The sequence below is a fragment of the Sorex araneus genome, chromosome 2 (assembly GCF_027595985.1).
Source record: "Sorex araneus isolate mSorAra2 chromosome 2, mSorAra2.pri, whole genome shotgun sequence".
Lineage (NCBI taxonomy): Eukaryota > Metazoa > Chordata > Mammalia > Eulipotyphla > Soricidae > Sorex > Sorex araneus.
The window spans coordinates 312628753-312654219 of NC_073303.1; the positions used below are offsets into that span (position 1 = coordinate 312628753).

The 25467-nt window shown below is 37.9% G+C and overlaps 1 protein-coding gene across 1 annotated transcript in view; it reads left to right on the forward strand.

The window, feature by feature from the left end:
• WDR49 (WD repeat domain 49) overlaps positions 1-25467 on the forward strand; it is a gene marked incomplete at its 3' end in the record, with an annotated part of 203853 nt that overhangs the window by 75161 nt on the left and 103225 nt on the right. The window contains exon 8 of the mRNA XM_055128340.1: positions 6045-6278. Coding sequence (XP_054984315.1) covers positions 6045-6278 — 234 coding nt within the window. The remainder of the gene's footprint in view (positions 1-6044; positions 6279-25467) is intronic.

The window sequence follows — 25467 nt, forward strand, 5'->3', positions numbered from 1 at the left end:
GCTGAGAATGAAGAGATATGAAGTCCCACTGTTCCAAGTACATAACTCTTTTTTTTTCCCTCCTTCCCATGCCACCAAGTTCGTGCCTGCTTAATAGTCCTCATAATATGGCTGACACCACGCCGCCCGACAAGGAGAATAACTGAGAAAGGAGGGTATTTCCCGTCCTCGGCCGGCGTGGAGCTATGGTTTACTTCACAGTCTAGAGAAATGGCTTGCTACTTTGATTACCTTCAATATTTTTTTAAAAAAACACTCACTATTATTGTTTGGAGTTTCCCCCCAAAGTCAGACCTGCTAAAAAGGAACTGTTTCACATTGCTGACAAGAGATCTTAGGTTGCGCAGCCGCTGTTGCAGCTGTGCAGTTTTGGATTTCTGTATAAAGTCCAGGGAAAATTCTACCAGAAATTGCATCACTGCAAGCTTTTACTTCCCTTTTGTGGTGCTTATAAGATGGAGAAGCCTGGAGAGAGAAACCCTTCCCTGCTGGTGCCACATGGGGCAGTGGCTCAGTTCACAGTCTGGAGGCATTTCTGCGAACTGCTAGTGTCCAAAGTAGTTCAGTTGGCCTCCAGGATCGTGCTCGTGCAGCAGCGGAAAGGCCACCCACATGTGCCCGCTGCGCTTAAATATGGGCAGAGGGCAGGGCCAGTACTCCCCGCCCCCTGGGATCTCCCTTGAGTCCCTCTGCAGCCCGGTTGGTACCTCCATTTTGTGCTCAAAAAGTGGCGATCGCCATGCTGTGCCCAGGAAGGAAGGGTTGAGAGAGAGAAACTCTTCCCCGCTGGCACCGCATGGGGCAGTGGCTCAGTTCACAGTCTGGAGGCATCTCTGTGAGCTGCTCGTATCCAAAGTAGTTCAGTTGGCTTCCGGGATCATGCTCGTGGAGCAGCGGAAAGGACCATCAAATTTTATATGCCAATGTGAAATGAAACTTTAATCTCACGGGGGCTTGGAGATTATTTTTCAGCAATATTAACTGATAATATGGAGTTAGTCTACATTTCTTTAGCAAATCTTCTTAATACACTTAACTTTGTATGCATTTTTATTTTGGAATCCATAGGGTTTGTTAATTTCACTGGCTTCTAGAAAGAATAGAATTTCTGAGCTAGAAAGGTTCTGTGTCGTAGATAGGTGAAGACATGGAGAGGAAATCAGTCACAAAGCAAAGCTAACAAACCCGAGTAGTGCTGAGGTAGTGAGGAGGCAGGTGTCTGCAGTTTCAGTCCGCTGGTTTCTGGTTGTCTGTGTAGGAATAGTATATTTACTTTTATAAACCTGCATTATTAAGTGGTCAAAATGAAATAAAGATATAAAGTAAGCAGAAAAAATATATCATTACCACTGTGTGAAAAGCTAAATTATGTCGTGATATAAACTAATAAGCTTATTTATTCTCTATAACATAAAAGTGCTTAATAACTGAGACCCCCAAATATTTCATTTCAGAAACTTGACTCTATATGTCCAAGTTTTTAGGATCACGCATTCTTAGGTATCAGGCTGCAAACAGAGGGAACAGACTATATTAAAATCTGTGTATTTCCATAAATAATGACACCTGAGCACAGAACCAAGAGTAAGCCTCAGTTCATAGCTAGGTCTGGCCCAAAGAGATAAAGGACACAAAATAACTAAACAAATAAAATCTGTATAATAATAACATAAATGGAACCAATTATTTGTTTGTAATTTTGATTTCAGCCTTTTTATTTTATTTTTTTTGGTCTTTATTCTACCAAGAATAAAGAAAGGATATCTTGGGTTTCTGGAGTGAAAGTTGATGTTAAACATATAATTTATATATATTATATGTTTAATATATGTTAAATACATATTTAATATATACATATATTATATATCCTTTCTGAATTTTGGCCTAATTCTAGTCTGAAGTAACCTTAATTCAAAAAAGAAATACATGGTTCTCAGTTAACAACAAAATACTAATATTATAGTTTCTCAAAGGGTTTGGTGAATAAAACTAAATTAGTGTAGAGATAGTGCAGGAGGTAATGGTCCTTGCATATGACCAACCTGGGTTCAATACCTGTCATCTTTTATGATTTCCCTAAAACTCAGGAGTTGTTCTTGAGAGCAATTAGGAGTAACTGGAGTACTAGTGGGTGCGGCCCAATACCCCTCCCTCCCTCATCCCCTTTTGCAAAAAAAGTATTTAATTCATGTGCAGTATTTTGCAACTTAAAGGATATGGACTGATGAGGAAAGAATAGGAGTAATAATAAACAATTATCTTGTTTAAGATAATCATGACATTATCAATTAGGTGGATGATTTTTTTGATCAAGAAAATTAGCACTGAGCATAAAAGCACATAGAGAATTTAGGATCAAATACAAAGATAATATTTTAGAAATTAAATATATATATAGTGAGAGATGCCTGAGTCCTTAAACAATTAATTTAATTCAACAGGGTCTAACCATGCCAGGGTCTAAACATGCCAATCGACCAAAAGCAATAGGGTATAAACATGCCAGTCTACCAAACGCTCACATTCGGTAGACTGGGAAGACCTGTAAAGGTGATTAGATGCCTTCCCAAAAGCTTCCATCTCTCTTGGAGAGCCCAGCAAGCTACCGAGAGTATCCTGTCTGAATGGCAGAGCCTGGCAAGCTACCCGTGGCACACTCAATATGCCAAAAACAGTAACAATGACAGTCCTCATTCCCCTGACCCTGAAGGAGCCCCCAGTACGCCATTGGGCTACACTAGCACTCAACAGTAATGAATGGAGATGTTACTGGTGCCTGCTCGAGCAAATCGATGAACAATGAGATGACAGTGATACAGTGAAACAGGGTCTAGCATATGCTATTTCTTAAATGCTATAGGTATTTCTAATGTCAAGTTTGAACCACCAGTGTGAAATGTGATAGTGTTAGGAAAATTGTAAAATTTATTAGCAGTTAAAATATTCTGACTTGGATTCTAGCCATTAATTTATAGATCAATGGCAGTGTATCAAAATTGTTAATTTTTTTTTCACCAGAGAGAAATCAGAGGTTTGAAAATGGAAGGTGGATTAGCAGTCTCAAGTCTCATAAATAGAGAATGCTGAGAATGCTACAAGGATCAGAGAGACCTCAGTGGGGCAGAGTGCTTTTCATGCAGGAGGTCCAGCTTCAGCCATGATACTGCATAGCTACTTGAGTATTATTTGAAGCAAGTGATCCTGAGTACCAAACTATGAGCATTGCCTGAGCATTTATGAATGTGGCCCAACATTTTCCCCACTCTGCAAATAGAGTTCAATAGGTTAAAAGGAAAAGCAGAATAATAAAAATACTTTGAAATATAATTTATTAAAATAACATTTTAAATTAATTTATTCTTTTATTGAATCACTATGTGGAAAGTTACAAAGCTTTCAGGTTTAAGTCTCAGTTGTACAATGCTTGAACACCCATCCCTTCACCTGTGCACATATTCTACCACCAAGAATCACAGTATACCTCCCCCCACCTCCCCAGCCCCCCACCCCGACTGTGTAACTGATAAATTTCTCTTTACTTTCACTTTACTTTGATTACATTCAATATTTCAACAAAAAAACTCACTATTATTATTTGGAGTTTCTCCCCCCTAAGGTCGGACCTGCTGACAAGGAAGCATTTGATAATTTGTTTTTCATTGCTGAGAATGAAGAGATGTGAGGTCAAGTGGCCGCACTAGTGGCCACAAGGTTTTGGATTTCTGTATTTTAGTATTTAAGTAACTAAGTTCAAAGAAATATCTGCCAGAAATTGCATCATTGCAAGCTTGTACCTCTCAGCTACTTTATATTCCACATATGAGTGCAATCTTTCTATGTCTGTCTCTTTCTTTCTGACTCATTTCACTCACCATGGTACTTTCCATGTTCATCCACTAATATGCAAATTTCATGACTTCATGTTTTATGACAGCTACATAGTATTCCATTGTGTAGATGTACCAGAGTTTCTTTAACCAGTCATCTGTTTTTGGGCACTCTGTTTTTTTCCAGATTAAAATAACATTTTAATAAAAACATTTCTAGTGTTTATCTTTACTAGTAAGGAATAATGTGGTGGTAACTATGGAAACCCTAGATTACATAGATAGGAAAGAGGAGATGGAAGAGAGGAGGTGGCACAGGACAATGGAAAGGAGTCATTTTAATAGTTTGATGATGGTGAGTCTTACACACATATAGTATCAGCCTACACCCCTGAAGTTCTATAATTTTGTAAAGCAATGATAAACTATATTAATGCAGTATTCATTAGGTAGGGACTTACCAGGTCAGCTTAAGTTTTTATATTATTTCTAAATGGATGAGAGGTTACTTACTAAACACATCAATAACAGTTATTTGACAAGGTATCTCAAACTATCTCATAAAAGTTCATTGTGGATTATATGGGATCTGAAGTTGGGCTATAACCACGTAGAAGTGAAATAAGGATTTTAGGGAAGGCGCTATATTCTCGCACTTATCTTTTGGGCTTTTTATCAATAGGGGGATAGATGCATAATTATTAGGTAATCTGTAGCCTTACAAAAAACTAAAAATCTCCTTGAACATATACTACTCTATCACTATCATTAGATGAATGAATAACATCGAGACAAGTTATCAATAAAACAAAAGCAAAGAATTAAATTTCTTGTCACTGAAACTCTAGGAAGAGTATCTGAATCTAAAATATATTTTTCAAAGTTAGATGGTATGTATATGGCTTTATTGTTTGTTCATGAAAACATGATTAAGAGCATTTTGCTACAACTATTGTTTTGGTCTCGTCTTATGTATTGATAACCTGTATTTGAAGAAGATTCTATTACCTGTTGTTTATTTAAACTGGATTTCATTTAGTGTCAAGTTTTATTTCACCAAAACATCAAATATATCTATAGAGTAATTTATAATTTATATACATGCTTTATATACTTACATGTGTGAGTTAATTTATATATATTATATATAGAGAGAGAAGGGGGAGAGAGAGAGAGAAAGAAAGAAAGAAATAGAGAAACAGAGAAACAAAATAAAGAAGCCTGGAGACTTTACTTAGCTTCTCTTACTGTTGTGATGAATAGCCAAAAACTTAGTAGCTTGATAAAACACAAAATTTATTTTGTGTTCTAAATGTTAGAATGCAACATAGGCTTCAGATAAATAAACCCAAGGTATTGATAGTGCTGCTTTCTTTCTGGAAGAATCTCATATTCTCAAGATTCAGAGTCCAGGGATTAGGTAATCTTTGAGGCTCATTACTCTGCCTTCCACAAATGTCATCTAAGTGTAAGCAATATTCTGGGGACCAAGATAATTCCTTGCCTAGGGGAATTTGTAATTAAGAAAGTTAAGGATACATCTTAAATGATAAGGGAGAGTATTATGCTCAGTGAAATGAGTCAGAAAGAGAGGGACATACGATGACTGTACTCATTTGTGGAATATGAAATATCATAATAGGAGACTAACACCCAAGGACAGTAGAGACAAAAGTCAGGAATATTGCTCCATGGTTGTAATCCTGCCTATAAACTGGGATAGAGAAGGGATCACTAAGTCAATGATGGTTGGAGGGATCACTCGGGATGGGAGATGTGTGCTAAAAGTAGATAAAAGATCAAACATGATGGCATCTTATTATCTATTTTGCAAACCAGAATGCTCATAAGTATAGAGAGAATAAGAGTAAGAAGGAGGGGAGTGGGATGGGGGGGGCAGAGTTTAGATGCTGAGGACATTGGTGGCAAAAATGTGTACTGGTGGAGGGATGGGTGTTTGATCATTGCATGACTGAAACTCAAATATGAAAGTTTTGTAACTGTAACTCGCAGTGATTCAATTAAAAAATTAAAAATTGAAATGATAAGGGAAATTAATAAATAATGCATAGACTGACAGATGCATGCACAATTATAGTAACTATGGAGAAAGAATCATCTGTCTAGGTAGGGTTAAGGGGGAGGTGGAAAACAATTATGGCCAAAAAACTATAATCATTCTTAACAATTTACATAACTTTATCACCTTTTATCCAGGTCCTGAGACTCTGGGATATTCAACACCAGCTGTCCATTCAGAGAATCGCCTGTTCTTTCCCTAGATGTCAGAACTTCAGATGCCTCCTCCACTTTGATGAAGTTCACAATCGACTTTTCATCTCATTTAATAATCAATTAGCATTGTTGGCCATGGAAAGTGAAGCCAACCAGAGGGTAAAAAGTCACAAGAAAGCAGTGACTTGTGTTCTTTACAATTCCTTCTTGAAGCAGGTAATGATGCTGTTTTCTTTACTTCTAATATCTCCCTATGTTCAGAGACATCCCTTAATTCTGTCATAAGTAAAGGTAAAGACAAATGCAAAATAGGAACATAGTGAAGAAAAAACTTAATAACCAAATACATTTCCCCAATATGCTGCCAGTACTCATCAATACACTGGCTCGACTCTTCACACGCTACCTGTCTGAATGCAAGGTTCTGTCTCAGTGGAAAACCAGTACAAGAAGGGAGACATCCACGACATCGGCAATTATTGCCCAATCTGCCTGCTGTCTGTCGTCTCATGTTCACTCTGTTCACTCATGTCATCCTGAATAGAATAGGCAAAACACTAGATGAAGGACAACCATGCGAGCAAGCTGGGTTCCGAAGGGGATTCAGCACGATAGACCATATCCACACAGTGACCAAACTCATTGAAGTTTTGCGAGAGTTCAAGATGCCGCTCTGTCTAACGATAATCGACTTAAAGAAGGCCCTGTTTGGTCAGGGCGTTCAAACTCAGTATATCAAAATCCTCCGAGAATACTATTGTGGATTCACCACCACGATCTCACCATTCTACAAGGAAGTGATCATTGATATAAAGAGAGGGGTGCGACAGGGTGATACCATTTCACCGAAACTCTTCAGTGCTGCCCTCAGAACATCTTGCGACTACTGGAATGGGAAGATGGGAGTGAAGATAGACGGTCGGCAACTACACCACTTCTGCTTCGCTGATGACATTGTTCTCATAACACCAAACATTAACCAAGTGGCACAAATGCTGGCCGACTTCCACCACGAGTGTGGAAAGGTCGGATTGCAGCTGAATCTCAACAAGACGATGTTCATGAAAAGCAAACTGGTCCCTGAAACTCCATTTGCTCTCAAAAGAACAAACATCTCCGAATGCAGCAGCTATGTGTACCTGGGTCAAGAAATCAACATGAGGAACGACTTGGTGAGAGAACTGTGCAGGAGGAAGAGAGCAGCATGGAATGCCTTCAAAAGCGTCAAAGAAGTGGTTAAGAGAACAAAGAACCTCCGACTCCGGGCACATCTTTTTGATTCCACCATTCTTCCTGCACTAACATATTCCTCAGAGACCTGGACCTTACGCAAACAGGATGAGAATGCTATTAGGGTATCCCAAAGAGGAATTGAAAGAGCTATGCTAGGAATATCATGTTTCACTGGAGTGAGAGAAGGAATCCGGAGTTCTGACCTCCGTCGACGGCCAAAAATCAGGGATGCTGTCTCATTTGCCAAGGCACTAAAAATCAGATGGGCCGGTCATGTAATTTGATTCAAAGACGACCGCTGGACTAAAGCTGTTACCGACTGGATTCCATGGGATGTCAGAAGACCGCGTGGCTGCCCACCAGCTAGATGGTCAGATTTCTTTGTAAAATCCCTGAATGAACGTTTGAGGCTCTTCCTGTTCCTTGAGCAAGCAGATATCATTGGGCTACACTAGCTTGCGACGGAGACAAATGGAGACGTTACTGGTGCCCGCTCCAGCAAATCGAAGATCAACGGGACCACAAGTGATACAAGTGATTTCCCCAATATTTTTTTCTACAATAATGTGAATTGAAGAGTAGCTTCATTTTCAGCTTGTGGTCACAGCAGTATTTATAAAATTATTTTAAAAATCACTAAATTTCAGCTAAAACAAACACATACGATGCCATTTGAATTTACTTTGCTATCCACAGGTTTGCATCTTGACTCCAAATTCAAGCTAACCTGGTTATAAAATTCCTTTTTATGAATACCGTGCTGTTGCATCCCTGCGGAAAGTTCTAAAATATGCATGAAATGTAATTAGCAGAGATCCATTTTTGCCAGCATATTTTACATTAGTGGCTCACAGTGGCAGGCTGGAATGTATTCATAATAAAATGATTCAGTTAAATGTGATGCCACTTGGTATGCAGCACCAGTGTTGTTTGTCTTCCTACCACTTTAATGACACTCCGCAGCCTTTGCTAATGGGAACACTACCTGCATTTCAATGAAGAAGCACTGCTCCTCTTGAGCCAAGATGCCACACAGCCCACACATCTTCCTAGAGGAGAAGGAGGGCCAGCCTGTGGGGTCACGGAGGGAGCAGGCACCAGTGGTGGTCAGTCTGCAGCAAGAAGCACTTCAGGTCCACAGTAGCAGCCCAGCAGGAGCTGAGCTTAGAGCCAGTTTCTAGCTTGCAACCAATTAAACAGTAATTTCACCCTACCCTTTCTCTCCTTCCTTTAAAAGCTGCATTTGCACAAAAACGAATAGCTCAGATTTTATACAAGGGGTGGAAAGCCCTCTGTTACTAATGACTAGTGTGTCATGTCACTACTTTCCACTCAGTTTTCTGATTATTCTAGGAGATAAATATCATCTATAAAACAATCCCTTTTGAATTCCATCTGCAGAAAACATTTTCTTGTAAATGTTTTACTGAATCTTATAAAGGCTGTGAGCTAATTTGACTCCCTGGTGGCCACAGAGATGTTATTTGTTTCCAGGAGAACATGTTGCTAATGGAAAGCTGCAAAGTTACAAAGCTAGTTTTGTGGATAGATGTAAAGATCCAGGCCATAAAATGAGTAATATTCCACAAGCAATTCAGGACATGGGACACAAATAAGACTCGTAATCTTCCTTTTGAGTGATGAAGATAAAGCCAATATATATAAAACAAACATATGCAATTTATAGGGAATAGCATGTTACATAATATAGATTCACTACTAAGTTGAATGAATATTCAGAGCCTACTTGTTTTTACTGATAATAGTGTAAGTATTTAAAAACATTAATTTTAAATCTTAATTTTAAATCTATATTAAGCACATAGAACTGTGTATCACAGAGTTAAAGTGTTACTACTAGCTTCTAAGCTATGGGGAAACACTTTAACATATGACGTTTATAATTATAAAAATTTATTTCAGTGAAGTAAAGAGAAAGCCTCACCCATAGTTCCATCAACCAGCTATAATTTGTTGCCAGAGTAGTTAGACAGTGTAAAAAAAAAATGAGTGCTAGTAATGAGGACTCAAGATGAATAAACCATAGTTTTAACACCCCGATTTCTTGGGGAGTGTCAGCTGTCTAGGAAGGGTTGACTGTGGCTAGTTTTCTTTGCTAGACAGGTTTTGTCCTCTCCAAGTGGGATGAGAGAAGGGTAGGCAGACACATTAGTAGCTCACAAGGAAGCAGTGGCATAAATACAGTGAAATGACTTCAGTAAAGAGGAGGTGAAAACAAAGTGCTCTATGCAAAGTGATCAGTTTTGCCTGTGTTAGGATGGGCAAGATTTTAGTAGTCCCAGACAGATAAGCACTGACCAACATAAGCACTGACAAAGACGTTTGAGTGCTCGTAATGCTTTTGAAGGGAGAGCATTCCTAGTGATGAGGCAAGTTTGGGAGAGTTTTGCAAATTTGTTAGGAGCTAAAGCCAGCAAAGGTACCTACAGGGGCTGGAGCGATAGCACAGCGGGTAGGGCGTTTGCCTTGCATGCGGCCGACCCGGGTTCGATTCCCAGCATCCCATATGGTCCCCTGAGCACCGCCAGGGATAATTCCTGAGTGCAGAGCCAGGAGTAACCCCTGTGCAGAGCCAGGTGTGACCCAAAGAGCAAAAAAAAAAAAAAAAAGTACCTACAGCCATATTGTGAAGGTCCTTCACTGAGTGTTCTCCAGTCTTATTTGGGGAAAATAAAGTACAGACCAGAGGCTCAAACAGCAGTTTTCACAGTATAATATGAACCAGACTGGAGCGATAGCACAGTGAGTAGGGCATTTGCCTTGTTCATGGCCGACCCGGGTTCGATTCCTCCATCCCTCTTGGAGAGCAAGCCACCGAGAGTATCCCGCACAGCAGAGCCTGGCAAGCTACCTGTGGCATATACGATATGCCAAAAACAGTAACAACAAGTCTCACAATGGAGATGTTACTGGTGCCTGCTTGAGCAAATCGATGAGCAACAGGGACAACAGTGCTACAGTGCTATAATATGAACCAGGAGGACTCAGGTTCTCTCAGGAAATCTGTATCAAAACTATATTCACCAATCTGTTGCTTGCTTTTTTATTTTATTTTAGAAGAAAACTTTCTTAGTCTCATGAGTTTTCTAGAGGCAATATGATGGGTGCTGACACATTGCTTCACTGGATAACTTTTTTGTAGTCTTTTGTTGTCTCATGTTTTAACATGTTCTCTGTATTTTTACTGTACTACATGTGTGTACATGTATATCTGTATCTATTTGTCCATCTATACCTAGCAAATGCATAAAAGATGGTTTCTTTAGTAATATTTCAGAGTATAAAGGTAATCTTTCAAAAATTTTGAGTCACTGGATTAGAATTATATGAATGAGTTTAAAAGTTGGACCAATTTCATAGCATGTTGATGCTTAGAACACTGACTTTTAACAAATTAGTTAATGCAAATTTCATAATTTATATTACTGACTTTTTTTACAGTTTGTTTTTACTTGCACATTTTGGAGAGTGGACCATACCTGGTAATGTCCAGGATTTACTCCTGGTTTTGTTCTCAGTAATTACTTCTTGAGATACTTAGGAGACCATATGTGGTGCCAGGATTAAACTAGTTTGACATAACAGGTACCTCACCCATGTCCTATTTGTCTTACCACACTATTACCTTTTTTGTTGTTGAGGTACCAGAGTTTAGTATTAAAGTCATTATTTTATTGCAGAGCATTAAATCAGTCTCTTTTCCAGTGTTTCAAGACCACTCCTCAGTATTCACATAGTACTTCTCCCCTCCTTAGCCTTCTCAGTTCCTCCTTTTATTGATCATGTTTGTTTTCATTGGATTTATTTCCATTAGGTATTGTCTAATTCTTTGTTTCTTTATACTTTGTATCACAATCACGATCACAAAATCCTGTTAATTGTCGATTTTTCGAGCGGGCTCAGTAACCTCTTCATTTGTCCTTTCCCTAGTATCTTAGAAGTCTCTCTCGACTCGGCCCTCCCAACAATGAAATGAAAACCTTCTAGTCTGTTGTCATTTCAACATGTGGCTGATGTCATATTATTAAATTTTCTATTTTGAACTCACTGAACACCTAATTTATTCCCCATATAAAAGCAACTTGGCACATTTCTGTGACTTTTCTTCATTTTCATGTCTTTTAGTACAAGGGGTAAGGTGCTTTCCTTGCACATGCCAACACTGGTTTGATAGCTAGAACTGCATAAAGAGTCCTAAGCACCTTTAGAAGTGATCTTTGAGCATAGAGCCAAAAATAAGCCCTGAAAACCACTAGATGTGTCCTGCACCCCTAAAAATAGATTGCGTAGAAATTTATAGGAAATAATGTGACTGCATACACATCTACACATTTATTTCAATGTTATGAAGTTGGAAATCATAATACATTTACGTGCTATAAAACTCAAAAGGACAAAAAGGTAGCAGGTATCCTCTTCTTTTCTTTTTCTTTTTTTATTAAAGAACTCTGCTTTATAAACTTTATATAACTTTATAAAGTTATTGGTAGTTGAGTTTTAGGCATATAATATTGCAATACCAATCCCATCACATGTTTCAATTTTCCCTACACACCACCACCTGGCAACTTGATATGCATATTATAAATTTTCATTAGTTGCAGTTTAGATCTCATGTTTTCAGTTATGTTTTGGATGTATGGCTATATCATTACTAGTATAATGAAACTCTGATGCTTGCTCACCTATTTGTTCCTGTTCTCTTCTTCTCTGCTTTATCTCTTTCTTTCTCTGTTCTTCTCTCTACACTCTAGAGTCAAGGGTGATTTAGGCATTCCCCTTTTACTACAGTACATTTCTTCATCCAATATTCTGTATGCCACAGATAAATGAAATCATCCTGTAGTTTGAGTTATACCACTTACTTTTACAAAGTCTACATGACTTATGACTACGACATATTTTAACTAACTGAAAAAGTCTGAAGAGTTTCATCTTTAACACCAAGATGAAAAATGCAAGTATCATTCAGGTTGTTTTAGAGCTGCTCAACTACACCTCGAGCAGCTAGAGTGGCACTGCAAATCTACTTCCCTGAGAACCACGTTATATATACCAATTTTATATTTAATTACATCATTCTTGCTTATACTGTGCTGGTGCACTTAGGGAATATTTGTATTATATGTTATTTAACATAAGTTGGTAGATTTTTTGTAATCTGTAAACACTAAGATATTTTTAATATAAATTAATGGTAAATGCTTCTCTTAATTTCATTTTGTTATTGAGGTTCTGTGATCTACATTACTGAGTACTTCTCATGCTCTTAATTCCAACACTACACTCATCACCAGTGTACCCATCTCCCTCCCCCTGACCCTGACATCCCTCACTTTCAATTGCCCTCTACCCTGAAATTGATATAATCAATCGTGTGTCAAATCTCCTGTTGTGTTGCCTTTGGTCCTTTGTTGCTACCTGCTATGTATCTTAAAGTCAATGTATGGGACAGATAATTCTCTATCTGTCCCTTTAGTTCCTCTATCTTCTGGTTTCATCCATGTTGTTTCAAATTGCATGATTTTGTTATTTCGTAGAGCTGCATAATATTCCTTTGTGAATATATACCACAGCATTGTAATAGTTTTATCTATGTTTGGTCATCTGGTTGTTGCCATTGTACTAGGTATGGTGATGAATATAGATGTGTTATATCAGTTTGAATTAATGTTTTTGGAGATAGAAGTTGAGAATTGGTATTGCTAGGTCATATGGTAGATATATACTTTTTTTTAATATACTTTTACATTGCTTACCATAGAGGTTGTACTAGATGACATTCCCAACATACTGAATTATGGTTCCTTTCTCACTGCCCCATCAATACTGGCTGCTTCTGGATATTTTTAATATATGCTGCTCTCACTAGAGTGTGATAATATCTCATTGCTCTTTGATTTGTTTTTCCCTAATCATAAGTGACAATGAGCAGTTATTCATATTTCTGTTGACCATCTGTATATCTTTTTTGGAAAAGCATCTGATGATCTTCTTGCCCATTTGTGGATGAGGTTGTGGGATTTTTGTTTTTGTTGTTCAATTTTGTGAGTACTTTATACACTTTGGATATACCCTTTATATTATATATTATGCAAATATTTTCTTTTATTTGTAGTAACTTTATTAGAGTTTGAGTTTATTTCAATGTGCAGGAGATTTTTAACTTGACGTAGTGCCATTTGTTTTGCTTTTGTTTCCTTTGACAACACTGTGGTCATCTCCTTAAAGACACCTCTGTGGCCAATTTCCTGGAGAGTTCCGTCAATGCTTTCTTCAATGGTTAATATGAATTCTGCTCTAATCTAATCTTGCTATCTTTGATTTATTTTGAGTTCACTTTTGTCATTGGTGTGAGGTAATGTTCTAATTATATATTTTTATTTGTGAATATCCATATTTCCATTATCAATCTTTAAAAAAGATTTTCGTTGCTCCACTACCCAGCCACCCCCATGCTCCAGGCCAGTTCCTTTCCAGAACTCAGGCCAAACCTCGCGCATGAGTGAAGACCACAGAACCAGGTAAAGCAGAACTTTGCAACCTTGTAAACCAGGCTCAACGAGACCCTGAAACTCCTACAATCTCCGGCTCCCTGCTTCAGATATCAAACCCAGATGACCCACATTACCGGAGCCAAATAAATACCTCACCAGCAGATCTCCACTACCTCCACCACACAGCCACCGCTACACTAGAGGCCACTTTCCAACACAGCATAGGACACTTAATACCCATTTTCCATAATTTTTGCACCATATTTGATAGGCTTCAAATACGGTATGAACCATGGGAACACCTGAAAGGGCGACTGGAGGTCGCCGTAAAAGCCTCCATCCCTCTCGAAGAGCCCTGAAAACTACTGAAAGTACCCCACTGAAGAGCCTGGCAAGCTACCCATGGAGTATTCAATATGCCAAAACAGTAACAACAATGAGCCTCACTTGCCTGACACTGAAAGAGCTCCCAATACGGCAGCACTAAGAAGGATGAGCAAGGAGAGGCTGATAAAATCTCAGGGAATAACTAGACTGCCAAAACTAAGAAAAACTAAAATGACTGTCTGTACTTTCAACACACGTACGCTGGCATCAGAAGCATCCATTGAGGACCTGATGGTGCAAGTGCAGAAGATCAAGTACGGCATCATTGGTCTGACCAAAACAAGAAGGCATCAATCACATCATGCCATTTTCAACACTGGAGAAGAACTATTCCTCAGAACATGTGACAACAGACAACAGAGGCATTGGTGGCGTTGGTGTCCTTATCAACACAAACTTGGCCATGAGCATTATTCATTTGAATGCCTAACAACCTGAATTGATGATTACACTTGAATCGATGTGGCTCACTGCCGGTAGTATCTATCTTTGTCGTCTACTCACCAACATCCAACTACGATGAAGAAGAAATTGAGAAGTTTTACATGGAGCTGGGGAAGTTCTATAAAGAAGACCACACCTTCTACAAGATGATTATTGGTGATTTTAATGCCAAGATAGGACCAAGAAGGTCACCTGAAGAACTCCACATTGGGACCCATGGCCTAGAATGGAACAAACAGAGTGAGAGACTGTCTGTGTTCATCATGTCGACCGAGACCATCCATAGTAACTCACAGTTCCAGAAGGCCGAATATAAACATTGGACATGGGAGTCTCCTGGCGGACAGGTCCACAACGAAATTGGCCACATCATATTAAATTGATGGTTTTGCCTGACCACTGTTTTCCCAAAATTCCAAAAGGGATCAGACCACAATCTCCTTCATGCGAAATTCTACTTCACAGAGCAGAGAGAAAGGACTGCAAAGTTTAAGTTTAAGAAGAGAACTCCCAGAATGACCACTGACTGGGAGCTCTTTGGCACTATTGCAGCAACATTGACATGATGCTATCGTTGACAACATCAATGAGGAATATGATCAACTGGTTCAGCACCTCCATGACTGCACGAAGAATGCTGAGAGAGGGAAAGCCACAAACCAAAGCCTGTCTTTGGAAACTCTCGAGCTCATTCACCAATGTGGTTTGGCACAAGTCTCAGGCAACCACAAGCTAACATCTGAGCTCGCAAAGTTGTGCAGAGAAGCGATAAAGGAAGAGCTCAAAGAGAGAATAGCATCAGTGTTCGCTGATGCGGCAGAAGCCAGGAAAAGTATTCGCAATGCTTGCCTGTCCTTCGCCAAGTACAAGACCAAGGTGACTGCTCTCCGACGTCCTGATGGATCTATCACATCTTCCAGTAGGGCAATGGAGGGGATTATTCACGACTTCTACTAGGATCTCTTTGATAACCACATCCACCTGCCCACATACCAAATTCCACAGGATAGGTATGTCATTCCCTATGTACTCCTTTCTGAAATCTGACAAGCCATTTCGTCAGTAAAGATGCATGCAGCACCCAGTTCAGGCAAGGTCAGACCCAAACACCTGAAGAATCTGCCGCCAGTACTCATCAATACACTGGCTCGGCTCTTCACTTGCTACCTGTCTGAATGCAAGGTTCCATCCCAATGGAAAACCAGCAGGACTGTTCTGTTGTACAAGAAGCGAGACATCCATGACATTGGCAACTATCGCCCAATCTGCCTGTTATCTGCCATCTAAAAGTAGTTCACTCGAGTCATCCTGAATAGAATAGACAGAACTCACAGGAGGAAGAGAGAATAGACAAAGAATAGACAAACACACAGGAGGAAGAGAAAATAGACAAAGAATAGAACATAGAACAAAGAACAAACATAGAATAGACAGAACACACAGAAGGAAGAGAGAATAAACAAAGGAGGAAGAGAGAACAGACAAAGAATAGACAAAGGACAACCATGTGAGCAAGCCATGTTCCAAAAAGGATTCAGCACAATCGACCATATCCACACAGTTACCAAATTCATTGAAGTTTCACGAGAGTTCAAGATGCCGCTCTGTCTAATGTTCATCGATTTAAAGAAGGCCTTCAATTTTGTTGAGACTGAAGCAGTCATCAAAACCCTAGCCAACAGGGCGTTTAAACTCAGTACATCAAGATCCTCCGCAAGCTGTATTATGGATTCACCACCAGGATCTCATCATTCTACAAGGAAGTGATCATTGATGTAAAGAGGGGTTCAGCAGGGTGATACCTTTTCACCGAAACTCTTCAGTGCCACCCTCGAGAACATCATGCAATGACTGGAATGGGAAGGAATGGAAGTGAAGATAGATAGTCAGCAACTACACCACCTCTGCTTTGCTGATGACATTGTTTTCATAACGCCAAACATTAGCCAAGGGGCACAAATGCTAGCCGGCTTCGACCGTGAGTGTGGAAAGAACGGAACTGCAGCTGAATCTCAGCAAAATAATGCTTATGAAAAATGAACTAATTCCTGACATTCCATTTGCTCTCAATGGAACAAACATCTTGGAATGCAGCAGCTATGTATACCTGGGTCAAGAACTCAACATGAGGAATGACTTGGTGCCAGAACTACACAGGAGGAAGAGAACACCATGGAACGCCTTCAAGAGTGTCGAAGAAGTGATAAGAGGATGAAGAACCTGTGACTCCGGGCACATCTTTTTGACTCCACTGTTCTTTTTGCACTAGCATACGCTTCAGAGACCTGGGCCCTATGCAAACAGGATGAGAACGCTATTCAGGTATCCCAAAGAGAAATCGAAAGAGCTGTGCTTGGAGTATCACACTTCACTCAAGTGAGAGAAGGAATCCGGAGTTCCGACCTCCATCGATGGTTAAGAATCAGGGACGCTGTCTTGTTTGCCCAGGCGTCAAAAATCAGATAGGCCGAACATGTAATGCTATTCAGAGATGACCGCTGGACTAGAGCTGTTACGGACTAGATTCCACAGGACGTCAAAAGACTTTGTGGCCACCTACCAACGAGATGGTCATACTTCGTCAAAACTCTGAATGAACAGTTTGAGACTCTTCCTGTTCCTGGAGCGCGCAGATATCATTGGACTACGCTAGCACGTGACAGGGACGAATGGAGACAGTACTTGTGCCCACTTGAACAAATCGAAGATCAATGGTATGACAAGTGATACAAGTGATAGATTGCTACACTTTATATATTTCTTATGTGCCTCCCCTAAATCTGGGAGTTTGACTCAGGACTCTCTATTCTCCACTGGTCTGCAGTACCATCTTTATTCCATCATTATATTAAAATTCCATCCTTAGTACCATCATTATCCCAGTACCATAAAGTTTTGATTATTATACCTTTTTAGTATCATTTAAAGTTGGAAAATATAAAGCCTCCATCTCCCCCTCCCCCCTCCCCTTAGGATTACTTTGACTACTTTGGCTGTTTTATCATTTGTGAAAGCTTTAGTGGGTTTTTTTTACATATCTTTGAAAAATATGATTGGAATTTTAATGGGCTTTTCATTTAGTATTCATCCTACAGTACTTTGTGTATGATGGCAATTTTAACAACATTGATTTATCCAATTCACAAACAAGATATGTCTTTTCGTTTCCTGATATATTCTTTTATTTCTCTTGCAGGTGATTCATAATTTTCACTGTATAAGTAATTCACCTCCCTTGTTAATAACTTAATAGATATTTGATGTTTGAGGTGTTATATTGAAGGTGATAGACTTTTAAGTTTTTTTCTAGTTCATTATTTATGTACAGGAATGTCACAAATATTTTCATATTAATTTTGTAACTTGCTATCTCACTGTATTGGTTTATATTTCTAGGAGTATTTTGATGGAGTCTTTAGAGTTTTCATATTGTCTGGAAATAGTGACAATTTGACTTGATATCTAATTTGAATACCTTTGATATCTTTTTCTTGTCTGATTGCTGTGAGGAGGACTTCCAAGACTATGTTCAATAGAGTTGTGATGGTAAACATCTTTGCCTTGTGCCTGATTTCAATGGAGATGCTTTAAGTTGTTCACCAATGAGTATGATAGACTGTAAGTTTGTTGTTGAAAATGTTACCATCTTGAAGTATCTTTTCTTCTGCTCCTATTTTTGTAGGTTTTTTAAAAAATCATTAATAGGTGTTTGATCTTATCAAAATCTTTTCCCACACCTATTTATATGACCATGAAGTTTTTAAATCTCTATTTTTGAAAATATGGTGTATTACATTAATTGATTTGTGCATATTGAACTATGCTTATAATCCTGGGATTAACCCCACTTGATCAAAAGGATAACAAAATCATTTTGATATATTAACATATTTTATTTGCTATGATTTTGTTAAAGAGCTTTGATATTTTGATATTTTGATAATTGATATTTTGATATTTTGTTAAAGACCATCAGTGATATTGGTCTATAGTTTTTTTTTTAGTGTCTGTTTTATTTAACCAGTGTAATATCAATTTCACAGGGAAATTCTTAGTTTGTTCTGTTTTTCTTTCTTTATTTTGTGTCCTTCATTGCTCCCTCAGTGATTCTCCTTCCCTCTTCTCACACACTCTTAGCTTCATTCTCCCCCACCCCTGACCCTGAGAATCCCATAACTCCTGGAACCCAGATAGCATTCCTCCACCTCTCCTCGCCTGGCTAACTCCCCCTTCCCATAACTCCTTGACTCCCTCCCTGCACTCCCAGTAGTGCTTGTCCCTTCCTGTACCCCCAGTTAGTCCCAACCTTCTGCTCACATCTTCACTCACATGCTCCTTCTTATTCTCACAGCTACTGACCAAGAGGCATACTGTTTCTTCATTGTTTTGGAAGAGTTCGAAAATATGGACATTGAGTCTTCTTTGGAAGAACTCACTAGTGAATACATCTGGATATGGGCTTTTGTTCTTGGATAGACTTTTAATTACTCTTTCAATTTCTTTATTTGAGATTGTCTATTTAGATTATCTGTTTAGTTTTGTTTTAATCTTAAGAATTCATATGATTCTAAGAATTCGTCCATTTTATTTGGGTTCTGGAACTTGGTGGCATGAAGCTGCTAGTAATAACCTCCCAGGATGTTTTATATTTCTTTGATGTCTGTTGTAATTTCTCCTCTTTCATCTCCCTCCGGTCTTATTTATTTGATGATTTTCTCTTATCTCCTTAGTGAGTCTAGCTAAGGAATTGCTAATCTTGTTTACTGTTTCAAAGAACCAACTCTAAGTTCTGTTGATTGGTTGCATTGTTTTCTTGTTTTGCATATCATTGATTTCACTCTATTTTTTTATTATCTCCTGTTATCTATGTGCTTTGGGATTTATTTGTTTATTTTTCTTAGTAGCTGAAAGGTTAGATCACTGATTTGAGCCCTTTGTTAATTTCTAGTGTGCACTGGAATAGATATAAACTTGCCCCTGACTGCTGCTTCTGCTGTGTCCCATGGAGTCTAGAAGTTGTGCTTGTCATTCTCATTTGTTTAGGGGGATCTTTTGATTTATTCTTTGATTTCCTCTTTGATCCAATTGTTATTTAGCAGTATGCTGTTTAGTTTCTAGGTATTTAATCTTTTTTTAAAACTTTCTTTTTGTGTGTGTGGGGGAGCATGCCTGGAAAAACTCAGGGGTTATTCCTAGTTTTGTGCTCAGGATTTACTCCTGGCAAGTTTGCAAGGCCATATGGGGTGCCCTAGGATGGAACCTGGCTCAACCATGTGTAAGGCAAAACACCCTACCCTCTGTACTACCTTTTGAACCTTTGATTTTTTTTTTTTTGGTTTGTGTGCATTTGATTTATACTTTTGTGGTTTTGTGGCCTGATAAAATACCTAATATGATTTACATTTTTGTGATTTTATGTACCTTTGAACTGTGTTCCAGTATCTGGTTTATTCTAGAGAATGATCCATATATAGTGGAGAACACAATTTATTCATTTTTTTTGGGGGGTGGAATGTCCTAAGTATGTTGATTAGGCCAACTTCTTCCTGTTCCTAATTTTTTTGGCTCTTGCTTCTTTACTAATGTTGCCTAGTTGTCCACTCATAGGAGTTGTGTATTGATGTTTCCTATCATTATTATGTGGCTATTGATATATTTCCTCAGATCCCTTAGCAGTTGCATTGCTAACTTTGCTTTCCCTTCATTTATTGCTTATATGTTGATGAGTTAAGTCCTCATGATCTATTGATCTCTTATCCTGTATGTAATGTCCTTCCCTATTTTGTATTATCTTTTTCAGTTGGAATGTTATTTAATAAACATAGAATTTAAGTTTGCCTCCTGTAAGAGACAGAAGATTTTTTCCCTGATCCATCCTGTTACTCTGTATAATTTTATAATGGTGTTAAGCCTATTGACATTTAGAAAAATTGTTGATATAAAGGGACTATAATCTTGTCTATGTGTGGAGCTTGGATGCTTGAGCTATGCAATATTATCTTTTAATATGTGGTACTTCCAAGACTAGCTTAGATTCTGAATATGTCCTCAATTACTGTTTGTTTGAGAATATTTTTATCCCTTCTTCCACACTGTGCAACAATATTTCTGGGTAGAGGATTCTTGGTTGGAAGTACTTTTCATCAATATGTTGTTCCATTCATTACTTGCTTTCAGAACGTCATTAGAGAAATCTGTGAATCTGATGTTCTGTTGTATGCAAGCTTTAGCTTTTGTCTTGTGTCTATAGAGTCTGTTTCTGTCTTTGATTCTTGTTCTTGCTATTTTGATTATAAAATGTCTTGCTGTTATTTTTTTAAAAATTTTATTCTGGTTGGAACTCTTTGGCCTCTGTTATCTATGTTCCCATCTTGCTCTTCAAGTTGCAGAGATAGTCCCCAATTATCTCTTCAACTTGTCTTTTTTTGTTTCTTCTTTCTTTTCTCTCCTTCTGAATTCCCATGTATGTGTAATATTTTTCTCTTGGTATCATCAATAATTCAAGTTATGTCATCTTTGTTTTTCTCTTTTTTTTTGTATTCCAACTCTTTTTTCTTAGGGGTATTTGTTTATCGTATTTTCAGTTTACTGATTCACTTTTCAGCTCCATATTGCTTTGAAGCTTACTGCTTCATTTAAAAAAGACCTCTATTTGGATGATTTCTTTTATTATGTCCATCAAGTTCTCTTTAAGTTTGTTAACTCTTTGCTCAAATGTTGTTTTCAGATCAAGAATTATTGTTCCAAAAGCTTCTTTAGGAAAATCATAGGGTTCTAATTGCACTGATGATCACTCGGATTTTGTTGTCTTCTGTTGTTATCTCAGTGTTCTTACATTTTCACATCATCTTAGATGAGAGTTAGACTGGATCACTGCTGTTCAATGATGCTGTTTATGTCCAAAGGGTATTTATTGGTTTGAAGCTGTGAATGGGCAGATGTCTGAAAGGTCCTGGTACTTTTGCTCTCACAGCAGGTATGCTCAGGTCCTAAGTTTTAATGGTGCTGTTGGAATGTAGATATGACATGATCACTTAGAAAGGTTGTTTTTTGTTTGTTTGTTTTTTTAACTCTGTCAGATGCTCTGGAACACCTTAGCTTTCTTTTGAACAGAGCTTCACTGAGCCAAGGTCTGTGGGGTTTGGGGAACTTTGTGTAACTACATATATGCCACAGGATATCTGGGAAAAGTGTCTGAGTGGTTTGTGACTCCAGGAATTGCTCTGGAACACACAAGCTTCCTCCAGAGCCAAATGAAGTGAACCACAGGGTATGGGTTGGAGAAGTTTATGTTTCTTCTCTTTAGACCATTTAATCTTATAAAACTTTTTCATAGATGTTCTACTTTTGAATAGCATGAGAATTCTAAATAGAATACCAATTTCAATTTATTGCTGTCTCAACCTACTCAGCTACCTTCTCTGGAGGTAATCCATCCCATAAATTCGATTAACATTCTTATTTTAAACATATTCAAGTAAATACGTATTTTAATTTAGATATATACATACATTTTATAATTATTAGTATTTTAGAATATTCATTATTTTAAATGGCTGTTACACAACGGATAGAAACACACTCTATGCATAAAAATAAATTTTTTTTAGATTGTACTTTCACCTAAAGGTAACTGAGTTCCCTCCTGCAACTGAAGTTATCTAGTTTCTAAATTTTGCAAGTCTTCCTTCCTCCAAGGTCTTATCTTCTGTAGCTATTCAGAAAATTCAAGCAATTAATTTAAAAGAGCTTACTATAAAATAACATAAGAAGCAAGGCTAATCAATACATATGATATTAAAATAGAGTTATGTCTGCCTTCAAATATTTTAGTGCTTTGTGCTTGCATTCCCAAAACACTACAATCTTATAACTTTGCTATGGACTAAAATGTAACTTCTAGAGATCTGACACAAGATGGAAATAAATGAAGTACATTGGAATTTATTATGGGGCCATAAGTAGCATTGAATACAAAATAAAATACAAACAGCAATTAAATCACATGTCCTAATCCCTGGTTGCTAATGCACTTACTCCCAAATATTTATTAATTATGTTTTTGTTTTACTTAGACTTAGGTCTTAGAATAGCTTAAAAGACAAAACTCCTGCTATTGTTGGAATTCCAAGAAGATAATTATGGAGCACAATACAATCTCATATCTCTTAGAATTGTCTGATTGTGTGACAGCTTCAGATGACAGTGATAAAAAGACTCATGAGGCAGGGTGGGGTGGAGGGGGATGTGGTGGAGGTGGTGGGAGGGATGCTGGGAACATTGGTGGGGGAGAATGGGCACTGGCAGAGGGATGGGTAAATGATTATTGTATGACTGTAATGCAAACACAAAAGTTCATAAGTTTGTAACTGTATGCCACGGTGATTCACTAATAAAAAAACTCATCTATCCCTAAACAACTGTTAACACAGATTATAAGGTGGCACATGCTCCATCAGAACAACGATTTGCCATTTGTATTAAAGTGTAGTTATTAGAACAATGCCATTTCTCCTCTGCAAACTGCTATGTCATCATCTTGTCTGATAACAGCCAGGAGTATACTGTAACTTCATAAGGATTTGGCATAAAAATGTGGCATATAAATTGATGAAAATCATTTTTATTACAATTATAATTATAATTACTATTATTATTAATTTTTTTTATTGTGGTGGTGTAAGATGGGGGGTGAGGGCTAGGATGAGGAGCAGGAACCAAGGAGAGGACACACAGATCCAAGGGTCTCAGTAGTACATTGTCCAACATTTGTTTAGAGGTTGTTTGGTCTCATAGCATTTGGGATGAGTTGCTTTTTAGTCACCCTGTCTTCAAGGTCTGTCACATTGAACTTGGTAATGTTATTCTCTTTAGGCTATGTGGATTTTTTAGGCCAGGGAAGTTGAATTGAGCCCAGTGCAGAGTCTCAATCACATGGTGCATGTTCTGAAGTTTGGTGCAGATGGACTTGATGATGTGATTAAGTGGACCTTGGCCATTATGCCCTGGGGATTTACAAAGATATCCACACAACCTGTTTGGAGCCCAGTATTGGGCCAACATGAAAGTGTAATGTCCTCTGCAATGGTGTGTTTCCAAGGTTGTTAGCTCATGTAAGTCTGCATATACTTCCTAGGAGATTGCTTGCTATTTTTGGTCTGCACTTGCTATTTGCACACTAGGCCCAACCAAGCAGAGAAGACAATTGGCTTAATAGACTTCACTGATTCCAATGAACTGCACTTTTTACTAGCAAAAATATCTTGCTACAAAGGAAAGTCCCTATCTTCTTGTAGTCTTAACTATTTTATCCACCAAGATATGATATGTTATTTTCGTATACTAGACCTTTAAATTTTTTCTACTTGACTGGTCATTCTTGAAATCTGATATTGCTATATTGAGATTAGATTTTGGTTAATACTAGTTGTATGATTGTTGCATCTTCCCTCGTTTTTTTTAACACTTTGTTTTCCTGAAGACTTCATCTTTAGGCATAAGATGAAGTGCATATTTTATGGCATATTTTATTGCCATAAAATAAAAACTGTCTGGCTACATACTAATATAATAATTTATTCAGATTTCAAGTAATATTGTTACATGAGCAAATAAAGGTGCTTAAAACTGATGAATAGTATATTGAGACAGAAATGTGAGCAGGGGAAGAAAAGAACAAAGCAGAAAATGTTATTATCTTTTGAATGGTCACATCAGAAAAAGTGAAGAAATAGCTGATTATATACTTTTCATGTGGATGATGACAGTCTCAAATAAACAAGTCTTTGAAAATAGATTTACATTATTTTTCTATTATTTTATGCCAGGGAATGACTACTATTAGTTTTGAAATGCCTAGATTATAATAAAGGCTCAATAAAATTGCTAGAATAGAAATAATAAGATCCTTCACAGTCATTGATGTTTGTTTAAGAGACCTCCCACTCTCCTTAGTTTTAATCCCTCATCTCTTTCTACTTCTAGAAATACTGTCATAGATGAGCACTTCTTGCCAAAGTAATTAAAGGTACCTCCAAATGGTCTCCCAATGATCTTTTTCCTTTTTTTTTTTTGGCTTTTTGGCTCACACCTGGCGATGCAGATGCACAGGGATCACTCCTGGCTCTGCACTCAAGGAATTACCCCTGTCAGTGCTCAGGGGACCATATGTGATGCTGGGAATCGAACCCAGTTCTTCCGAGTGCAAGGAAAATGCCCTACCCGCTGTGCTATCACTCCAGCCCCCAATTATCTTTTTCCTATGCTCTACTGTTAGAAGTGTCTTTATAAACCAAGAGAAACAACTCATCATTAAGAAAAATTGCATTGTTCTTAGCTTTATTTTGAGTCACACACTCCACTGACCAATTGTTGGGAACTGGTACTTTTTTCCTTCTCAAGATAACTTTATGCACATTACTCACTATTTGACATTATTCATTATACTATTCCAAATATATGTCATCAGACTATTTTCTCTGATCTTCTGCGAGGCACTCCGGCTCCACTAAAGTGTGATTGTTCTTCATGCTTGCAATGATCTCTTAAGTTATTTATTCAAAGTTCACTCAAAATTTTCTGAATACTTTGCTTAAATAGAAGATTATATTATATGTATCATAGCAATCTCAGGATTCAAATCTCATTATGTTAGTTTGGATATAGTACTTGGTTAATTTGAATCTCAATTTTGTCACTGGTAGATTGAGGGTAGTATCATTGTTTACTTTATAGAACTTTGTTTTGAGGCCATAATTGGTGGTGCACAGGGTTTTATTCTGGTTTTAAGCTCAGCGATCATTCCTGGTGGGATTTAGGTGATT